Raw genomic sequence first — 10,812 nt, forward strand, 5'->3', positions numbered from 1 at the left:
TACATACCTATCATACATACATGTACAGGAGGAGCCCCCACTACAGACCTATCATACATACATGTACAGGAGGAGCCCCCCACTACATACCTATCATACATACATGTACAGGAGGAGCCCCCCACTACATACCTATCATACATGTACAGGAGGAGCCCCCCACTACATACCTATCATACATACATGTACAGGAGGAGCCCCCCACTACAGACCTATCATACATACATGTACAGGAGGAGCCCCCACTACAGACCTATCATACATGTACAGGAGCCCCCCACTACATACCTATCATACATACATGTACAGGAGGAGCCCCCACTACAGACCTATCATACATACATGTACAGGAGGAGCCCCCCACTACATACCTATCATACATACATGTACAGGAGGAGCCCCCCACTACATACCTATCATACATGTACAGGAGGAGCCCCCCACTACATACCTATCATACATACATGTACAGGAGGAGCCCCCCACTACAGACCTATCATACATACATGTACAGGAGGAGCCCCCACTACAGACCTATCATACATACATGTACAGGAGGAGCACTCACTACAGACCTATCATACATGTACAGGAGCAGCCCCCACTACAGACCTATCATACATACATGTACAGGAGGAGCCCCCACTATAGACCTATCATACATACATGTACAGGAGGAGCCCCCCACTACATACCTATCATACATACATGTACAGGAGGAGCCCCCCACTACATACCTATCATACATACATGTACAGGAGGAGCCCCCCACTACATACCTATCATACATACATGTACAGGAGGAGCCCCCCACTACATACCTATCATACATACATGTACAGGAGCCCCCCACTACACACCTATCATACATGTACAGGAGGAGCCCCCCACTACAGACCTATCATACATACATGTACAGGAGGACCCCCCACTACAGACCTATCATACATGTACAGGAGGAGCCCCCCCACTACAGACCTATCATACATACATGTACAGGAGGAGCCCCCCCACTACAGACCTATCATACATGTACAGGAGGAGCCCCCCACTACAGACCTATCATACATACATGTACAGGAGGAGCCCCCACTACAGACCTATCATACATACATGTACAGGAGGAGCCCCCCCACTACAGACCTATCATACATGTACAGGAGGAGCCCCCCACTACAGACCTATCATACATACATGTACAGGAGGAGCCCCCACTACAGACCTATCATACATACATGTACAGGAGGAGCCCCCACTACAGCCCTATCATACATACATGTACAGGAGCCCCCACTACAGACCTATCATACATGTACAGGAGGAGCCCTCACTACCACACACATATTAGATATACGCTGTATATTTCTCCCCTCTATATTATCAGCCCCCTCCTCCTGTATCGGTCACGCAGTAGCCATGATGTGCACACAATAAGCCCCTCCCTATTCTCAGTACCGCTCCTGAGCGGCGGCCATTTTTGGAAGGACTATTACACGTCCCACGTGCGCTACGAAAACATGGCTGCCGCCCACAGGACTAGTCTGACACACAATTCACTCCCTCTAGCGCTGACTACACGGAGCAGATGACATAATAAAGAGCCGACATGTTGTTGGGAGTTTACATTTAGTGAGGGTGGAATGAGCCCGAGCTTCTTGTGCATGTAATCCACAGTGTTGTCTGCGCCTGACAGGTGAGACGCGGCCTCTAGGGCTGCAGGTGACGCCATGGAAACGAGCACTGTGCATGTCTATTGTGTAGGTGGAGGGGACATGAAATACACAATGTATAGGAAATGTAGGGTACATGGGGGGGGGGGACTGCTATCTGGGGCCATTATATATTAATTACAGACAGGTAGTCAGAACGGAGCACACGTTTTTGACTGAATTCTGGGTATTGTGTGGAGCAGCACCACCTAGTGGCTGGGGCAACACCACCTAGTGGCGAGGACAGTACACTCCTCACAGCCTCATCATATTGTGCGACCAGGGTCGCCGTATACCAGGCTGCGACCCGTCACCTTGTGCCCGCAGCCTATACGTTCACCCAGTAGTCATGGTTACAGGAAAACGATTGAAGAGCCTTATCGACTTTCTTGGTGAAGATGTTACTGATCACATTCCTGGTTAGACGACTTTTTTCCTGTTATTTGTATAGTTTTAGGTTAACCCCTTCCCTCCGCAGCCATTTTTTTTAATTTTAATTTTCGTTTTTTCCTCCCCGCCTTCCAAAATCCATAACTTTTCGTATGTTTCCATTGATAGTCGTATTAGGACTTGGTTTTTGCGGGACGAGTTGTAATTTTTCACGGCATTATTTATTGTACCATAAAATGTACTGGGAAAATGGCAAAAAATTATTTTGTGGTGTGGAATGGGGAAAAAAAACAGCGATTCCTTCATTGCATTTTGGGTTTCGTATTTACAGCGTTCAGAATCGTGGATAAATAACATTATATTGTAATAGTTCAGACTTTTACGGACGCAGCGATACCAGTTAGGCTGGGTTCACACGAGCACATTAACGTCCGTAATGGACGGACGTATTTCGGGCGGAAGTCCCGGACCGAACACAGTGCAGGGAGCCGGGCTCCTAGCATCATAGCTATGTACGACGCTAGGAGTCCCTGCCTCGCTGCGGGACAACTGTCCCGTACTGTAATCATGTTTTCAGTACGGGACAGTAGTTCCACGGAGAGGCAGGGACTCCTAGCGTCGTACATAACTATGATGCTAGGAGCCCGGCTCCCTGCACTGAGTTCGGTCCGGGACTTCCGGCCGAAATAAGTCCGCCCATTACGGACGTTAATGTGCTCGTGTGAACCCAGCCTTATGTTAATTAACTTTTTTTTTTATATTGCTTTTAGGGGGAAAATTGGGGTTTTTTGAACTTTTTCATTCTTTTTAACTTTTTTTTTTTATATTTATGTATAAAAAAAAAACTAACTTTTTTTTTATTTTATATTATTAGTCTTCCGTAGGGGGCTTAAACCAGCGATCGTTGGGGGGCATAATGAAACACTTATGTCTTGCGGTATATTGTGATTCTGACAATCCTCTTAATAGGGGTACAAAGTTGGCAGACCTTCATTAGGCCCCCAGGCTGCCATGACAACCATTGCAGCGCCTCGCAGTCGCGTCGCGGGGGGCTAATGGAGCACCCCTCTGTTTCTAACTGCTAAGATGCCACGGTTGATATTGACCACACTATCTAAGGGGCTAATAGAGCAGGATGCCCTCGATACACTGTAACATACAGCCGGCACGCTCGTCGTATGGAGTGAGCTCAGCCCGTGAGCCCGTTCCCTTCTCAAGCCATAAGGTGTTCTTGATTCGGTGAGGCTGTCCCAGGTTCTGTCTGATAAGAATGACATGTTCTTGGGTAAAAGACGGTGTTACCGGTTAGATGAGAGGTTCGGTGTATTGGAATCTCAAAATCCAACTAGACGCTAAAATTGAGAGCATAACCAGTAAGAACCAAAGATTCCCGTTGTAGCGTTTCAATCCTTGAGACTTCCTGGTAACAGATTCAGCCATCGGAAGTGGCGGCAATGGATTGTCTTATTCTTGTGGAGAACAGTGTGGCCGTCGTCCGTACTACCAAAGCGCTTGTGGTGCGTTTAGCTGGTACAGCACCTTAAAGAGGACCTGTCACTAGGTCGTATAAGTTGAACTGGTTACTGAACGGCGCTGTCTCCCTGATTCCAGCGCTGTTTTTCTTTTTTTCCTAGACCCCTCCGTTCCTGACATACGGCCCACTGTTGTGTTGGCTTTATATAGCCAAAGGGGTGGAGCTAGCTTCTCTGCCTCTGATGCTGACAAATCAGTGCGAGGCAGCTTGAGGGTAGTTCACACCCTTTTGGCTAAATACACTAAATTAGCATATAGGGAACCAACAAAACAGTGGGCCGTATCTCTGGAACGGGAGGGTCTAGGAAAAAACGGAAAATAGCGCCGAAATCAGGGAGACCGCGCTATTCAGGTCAGTAACCAGTTAAACTTATTTGACCTAGTGACAGGTCCTCTTTAACAAGTGCTGTGGTAGAGAGTTGGGGGCAGGCAGTAGAGATGTTTGCTCAGTTTAACGTGTTTACGGAGCTGTGTGACAACTTTGAGGTTGATCATTGGCTTTAACCATGAACATGCTCCGAAATTCTCTTGGATGTTGTGACTAACAAGCCGTGTGGTACTTGACACAAGTTTTGAAAGAAAAAACGGAAAAGGTGTAACTGAGAAATGTAAGTAAAATAATAGGGCCATCGAACGCTCCAAGATTTCTGTATGTCTGAGCTATGTTGATGTTGCTCTTGATACGCATGCAATAGGAGGGTCTGTTGACCTACCCTGGAGATATGTAAACGTCTTAGTAGAATGCTATATCTCCTTTATCCAAGCGCTTCATGGGGTCTCAGATTGCGGACTCTCTCTCTTAAGGCCCTTTTATACGGGCCAATTATCTGGCAAACGAGCGTTCATATAAACGCTCGTTCCCGATCATTGTCTTATGTAAACGGGAACAATCAGCCGATGAAAAAGCAAACGCTCATTCATCGGATGACCGTATCGTTTATGCAGCCGTAAATATTATCTATGTCGGCGGCACGTCTCCCTGTGTAAAACAACGATGTGCTGCCGACATGATAGAAATGTATGGGGACGAGCCATCCCCCTTGTGATCCCTCCTTGTGATAGGAGCAAACTAGCACCGATCAATGAGCTCTCTCGTTGATCGGCGCTCGTTTACATGGCCCATGTCGGAACGTGTAAGAGAACCCTTAGAGAGCCTTAACATCTAGGTATACTAAAAAGTGGGTCCCCTGTTCAGGACCCTCCTCTAAAAGCCAGGGCTGTTTGTCTTGCACTACAATACATTACATGGACGTTGAGTTCAATAGGAATTGTGCAATGCTTAATTTCCCCTTTGGTGGCGCTACAGAGCAATTAAAAACTTGCTATCGATTTCACCTACCAATTACCACTGATTGCTGTCCCAGTAGTGGGATACCCTGTAATTAGCATTTTGCCATAGGACCCTTCTAACTAAAAAGATTACTCAAAGCGGACCACCCTTTTTAAGGAGGGAGATCAATGTAATGCTGTAAATTGGTTGTGTGCGTGTCCCAGTGTTGGCAGCTTTTGGTACTTTGGTTCCATCTGATGGTATCAAATTCATATATCACATATGACAAGTAAGGTCCCTTTCACATCGCGTTATTACCCTACTTTTACATAAACGTTTTTATAGGGTTCCATTATGCCGACGGAGACCAAAAGAGTGTTCCTTAAACGTATACCTCTGGGAGTTTCCGACATCACTGTTCATATATGGACAATGATGTCAGGGGCTTGTCCAGAGCCGGAATCTCCAGCCAGAGCGTTGTATGGACAGTGACGTCAGGAGCCCTCGGGCAGACAGCACTAACTGATGCTCTGACCAGGGGACTCCAGCTCTAGGGAAACTCCTGACGTCACTGTCCGTATATGGACAGTGACTCATGAATTTTCCCATGGCCGGAGTCCCCAGGGGACGTATCCCACCGCATGCCATTCAGAGGGATACGTTTGGGCCTCTCATCGGAGGTATACACTGGGAGTCTTCCCGACCTATACCTCCAAAGGAAGGCCTAAACATCATGTGAACGGGGGCCTAATAAAAGAAGTCCCTATACCCCCATCTCTTATTATACATATAATCGTTGTTACAGTTTGAGACCATGTATGCTCTCAGGGAGACTAGACTCCACATACTGGGGCAAGAGTGAGGATAATAGCTCTAAATTAGGAAAAAATTAATGTCGTTGGTGGAGCTATGTTTGGGTCTACAACTAGACCTTAGCTTTGTCCGTCAAAAAAATCACCAATGAGAGCATGTGTTTTCAGAATACATATATAGGTTAATGTAGGGCTTTATTCCCATAGTCCTGTCATGGCCCCGTAACTGCTGCATATTTGCCTTAAAAACCAGGATTAGATGGGAATTCAGACAAATCTAAACTTAAGTTGTTTTTTTTGGGAGAACGATTTCTTGCTTTCCTATGATGAGATCGGAACCCATAACTGGTGCTGAATATATGGCATTCATACCGAGCAGTAATAAATCGACATGATAACTTTTTGTCACTGGTAGCTCCACATGTTGTCCCATCCGTGAGTTCACGATCAGCTCCCCAAAGTCTTCCATTGCCTCCATTTGCTTTGATCGACGCCAAGGTATTGAGGCACCGAACTAACTGGTCTACAATGGTCGAGATGCAATGATGGACAATATATACGAAGGGAACAACTTATGGAAACTATATTTTACGTTGCGGTCTGAAAACACTGGTTTTAAAGAGAGCCTTTAGGTTAGCGTACGATAGCGGAAAAGTGTGGTGGCAGCCTTTTTAGTCTCCTAAGTTGGCCATAGCTAATGTTTTTGAGGATAAGGGTCTGTACACACTCCTCGACACATACGCCAAACTTATCCACGAGGCCCTGTTTACCTGACCGGTGCCAAAAGAGCATCCTTTTTGTATTCATAAAGCCGGTATACGTTAGTATTTGGCATCCATCGGGCCGCTATAGTCAACTATGCTATTCCATAGAGGGGACCCCAATTAAAAAAATAAGATATACAGGGGTTTTTGTTTTTTTTGGTTTTTTTTAGAATTGAAGTCTATGGTCGACATATGCCTTTTGTAGGCTTATGTCGGGAAAGCCTAACCCCACCGTCACCCTATGTAATCTATTACGGGAAACAATGGTCTGATCAACTGTTTCCCTTTGAGAAGAGGTTTCATCAGGGGTTTCTTGCAGCCGTTTTTCCTCCTCCCTCCTACGAGTCAAGGTGATTAGTTGACTGATGATTAAAGTTGATGTACGCCCGTGACTCTAGAGTGCAAGTGGACATGAAGCAACTGGTGAAGACGTTTTTGCTCTCAATCTCCTGCTCATTCTTATTAAGGGTTGTCCTATCATCACCTGCTTGACATTGGGCCGTGCTCTCCTCCCTACCCGCACAGTGTCAGGTTTTGCAACCTCAAACCACTTGACATTGTGCTCTACGACCATCCACTTTGTCGTTGTTGGGCTCTGACACCCTTTACCCACTTTTCATTGAACTCTGATCACCTCATGCCTAGCTTGTTGGTCTCTGGCTTCCCTACAGCGTTGCTCACAGTATTTATTTACACAAATTAGTTCCCCTCCTCTTTGGGGTTTACAATCTAATCTCTGTATTTCAGGTATACACAAGTCCGTACAGGCTAGGGCCAATCTCATTGAAAGACCGTAAACTGACTATGATGTTTTTGAAGTGTACGATGAAACCTTGAACCCCCAAAGGAAACATAGTCCAGCACGAGGACCGCTAGGAGATTACAATGTATTTATTTTTGGGAACTTTTTGTTAATTTTGACAGGTATTCGACATCCTGAAGATGGATAAAGACAGAAGTCAAATGACTGACCGGATATTAAACCTCACACTGGAGATCATCTATCTACTGACTGGTGAGGTGAGGGAGTTCAGGAATTAGATCACATGAGTTTACTTTTACCTATAAAAAATAAAATGGATTTGAATGGTCACTGATGTATATGATATTTCATTGAGAAAATTTAGACAAATCCCTTTTTAGTTTGAAACAGATGGTTGCAATAGACTTCGTGTCCCTCCAGTTGTACTCTCCCTGTCAAACTAACATCGGGCAGGTAGAGACGCTCCTTCGTGTTCGGCGTTATAGTTGCCATTACGACCATTCAACACCCGGAGAGCGTCGTGCACTGGTCAAATTCTAATTAACAGGACCTGTAGACGATACCCTTCAAGCCTTGTGTGGCTGCCTCGGCAACTGTACCTGCAGGAGCGTTATTCCATGGCCGATGTCTGTGCGGGCAAGAAAGTACAACTGGAGGGCCACTCAAACTAGTTATAGCCACCGCTTAGTCTACAGTCCTCTGGTGAGCTGCAAAGTGTGAGCTGGACGTTGAAATTCTGGAAAAGAATACATGTATCGCTAGATATTTCTTTGCTCTTATTTTATTTCTGCCCTTTAAAAGCTCCATCTCCTGTCACTCTCTAGGACTACGTACCTGCTAAGAAGTCAAGTGAGCTTGTCACAACCAGTGTGTCAGGAGGATTGAGCAAGACCCAGAGTCCTAGCACTGTGTCTCCTACTCACTCACAGACACAGGAGAAAAGCAACGAAGAGAAGATCCTAGAAGTCACCAACAAGATTATTCAGCTGCTGACGGGAGAGGTGAGCGCTCACGGGAATGCTGGGACATTATACAGTAACACCAAGAGATAATGTGTCGGGGTGATGACTGTCTCATTGTGTGTCAGGTTCCTATAAGATGTCAGGATGTCACCGTCTATTTCTCCATGGAGGAGTGGGAGTATCTAGAAGGACACAAGGATCTCTACAAGGACGTCATGAAGGAGACCCACCAGCCCCTCACATGCCCGGGTAAAATGTCTACGTGTTGATGTTGGGTTTTGATTTGTCTCCAATACGCTAGTGATACCTTCTTTCAGGTTGGAATCTGACCAGTAGACCTGGGACAACCTGCCATTTACTCCTTCGTTGGATCCAGGTCTTTTTGTCCAAAGCTGAGATAGAAGCTCCTAGGTTGTTTTAACAAAAAAAGTTGTATGGGTTGCATTGTGTAAGCCTCCATCATATTCCTCTTCCATATGGGTCATCTTGGCATTGTTGAGCAGAAGGTGGGATACTGGTACTCATTTATTGATCAGAGTCTGAGTAGGTGGAGAACATAGGATAATGCTAGGAAGAAACCTAGGGGCCCAGATTTAAAGCGGGGTAAGAGTTTCTCTAACTTGTGCTTTGAAAAGTGTCATTACATCATAAATATCCAACAATGAACAAGTGGCAGCGATAAAAATCTCATAGAGGAGTTTGGACGTTGAAAATCAATTTTTTTCCCGCCATTTTCCCCATTTTGTCCATTAAAATAAATCAATACACCTATTAAAACACAAATTTTTTTTTTTTTATTTCTCCAACAGATAAATTAAAGCCTAAAATTTCTCCTGGAAATTTCCCCCCTACTTTTCATTCCCCTCACGACATAGGACAGAACAAGAACTTTAATAAGTCTAATCTGAGACCTGAATTGTTAAAACTATATAAAACAATCGAGAGACCTGGAAAGTCGGTAAGTGACGAATCAGAGGACTCTTCATCTAGTGAAGATGATGATTTCCCAGGCAGTGACCTTTACATACACACTCAATACACAGCTACCCATGGCCAAGCCACAGAGTCCGACTCCAGTGACGAAGACGTGATTTATATATCCACCCAACACACGCAAACTAAACGTCCTTCGTTATTTCGGAAAGAAGATCCAATGCCAAGGCAAAGAGCAAACCTCCTACATGTCTATAATCAAAGAGCTTTAGCTTACAGATCTGCTCCTATTAAACAAATTCCTAAAACTAAAATCAACTCCCAGAAAATGAATGCCATGTTAATAAAATATGGTCAACTCAACCGGAATTTTAACATGAAACCAGCTCCTCCGCCGCCTCGGCCGACGTTACAGATGACCCGGAGGCTGTTCACATGCACGGAGTGTCCAAAGTTTTTCACTAGTAATGTAGAACTGGCTAGGCATCGGCGGGTTCACAGGAGAAAGAAACTGACTTGCTCTGATTGTGGAAAACTTTTTCCATACAAGTCGCATCTGGTCAGACACCAGAGCGTTCACACGGGAGAAAGAGCCTTTGTCTGCTCAGAATGTGGGGAGAACTTCATCTGCAAGTCCCACCTGGTGACACATCAAAGAACCCACACTCGAGAGAAGCCTCTCGTCTGTCAAGATTGTGGCAAACACTTCTCTTGTAACTCTGCTCTCGTCACTCATCGGAGAATCCACACCGGAGAGAAACCCTTTATTTGCCCCATCTGCGGGAAGGCCTTTGCTCAAAGCTCGAATCTTCTTTCGCATCAGAGAGGACACACTGGAGTGAAGAAGTTTATCTGTCGCCAATGTGGCAAGAGCTTCGCCCAAAAAAATGACCTGAATAGACATTTGAAAATCCATAGAGGACAAATTGTTTTTCAACATATGTAGAGTTTTTGATTTTAAAATAAAACCTGTTAACCTTTCAAGTACCGTAAGGTGTCATTCATTTTAAATGGTCAGAAATAGAGATGTCTACCAACGCAGTGTACATGATTGTCTAGAGAAAAACATTTGTGGTACAAGACCGGCTGTAGAACTACAAGAAAAGGGATTTAGGCCAAATTCAGACGACTGTAATATACGTCCGTCTGACGGCCGTCAATGGGGCCGTTCACACGGCCGTTGTTTTAAAGGACCGTGTGAAGGGTCCGTGGAGAAATAGGACATGTCCTAATTGCTTGGATGTAAAAATCGGCCGTTTTTCACGTCCCGAGTTTGCACTCATTCGTGTGAATCTGGCCTCAATCTGGCAGCCAATGGACTGGAAAACCTCATGGTCCGACAACCATGAAAAAAGTTCCAAAGCTAATTTCAGTTCGCAATGATCGAATGCTCCAGAATGCTGAATCTAGGGCTGGGTGTGGAAAGTAGATGTCCATTGTCAAGTTCTATGTTACATTATTTGATCAAATTTAATAGTAATTTATTTGCTCGTGATGATCTCCCACCAGAATGATCGGAGGAGCATCAGTGATCACATTGATGTCATTTCCTGTTAACTTGCCAGAATTTGGAATTAGTCTTTCATTACTTAATAGTGCACAATCATTGTCCATTAGCCCAAGCATCAGAGTCCGAAAGCATGGGAATTCTTTGGGGGAGAGTAAGGTAAGTTTCA

The 10,812-nt window shown here is 45.1% G+C and overlaps 1 protein-coding gene across 2 annotated transcripts; it reads left to right on the plus strand.

Moving 5' to 3' along the window:
• Nucleotides 1-1,576: 1,576 nt before the first annotated feature.
• Nucleotides 1,577-10,120, plus strand: LOC142663433 (uncharacterized). 2 transcript variants are annotated; one of them, XM_075842078.1, is made up of 5 exons: nt 1,577-1,693; nt 7,403-7,498; nt 8,066-8,242; nt 8,329-8,452; nt 9,013-10,120. In XM_075842078.1, the coding sequence occupies exons 2-5, from the start codon at nt 7,421-7,423 to the stop codon at nt 10,080-10,082; spliced, it is 1,449 nt and encodes a 482-aa protein (XP_075698193.1). In that variant the 5' UTR covers nt 1,577-1,693; nt 7,403-7,420; the 3' UTR covers nt 10,083-10,120. The 2 variants fall into 2 exon arrangements, with proteins under 2 accessions (XP_075698193.1, XP_075698192.1); XM_075842077.1 differs by lacking the exon at nt 1,577-1,693 and adding an exon at nt 1,918-2,128.
• The last annotated feature ends 692 nt before the right edge of the window (nt 10,121-10,812 follow it).

The sequence above is a fragment of the Rhinoderma darwinii genome, chromosome 11 (assembly GCF_050947455.1).
Source record: "Rhinoderma darwinii isolate aRhiDar2 chromosome 11, aRhiDar2.hap1, whole genome shotgun sequence".
NCBI lineage: Eukaryota > Metazoa > Chordata > Amphibia > Anura > Rhinodermatidae > Rhinoderma > Rhinoderma darwinii.

Coding starts and splice junctions, on each gene's coding strand:
- LOC142663433 (XM_075842077.1), top strand. CDS start 2,108: ATGTTACTGATCACATTCCTG. Junction 2,129..7,402: donor TGTTACTGATCACATTCCTG/GTTAGACGACTT, acceptor TAATTTTGACAG/GTATTCGACATCCTGAAGAT. Junction 8,243..8,328: donor TTCAGCTGCTGACGGGAGAG/GTGAGCGCTCAC, acceptor ATTGTGTGTCAG/GTTCCTATAAGATGTCAGGA.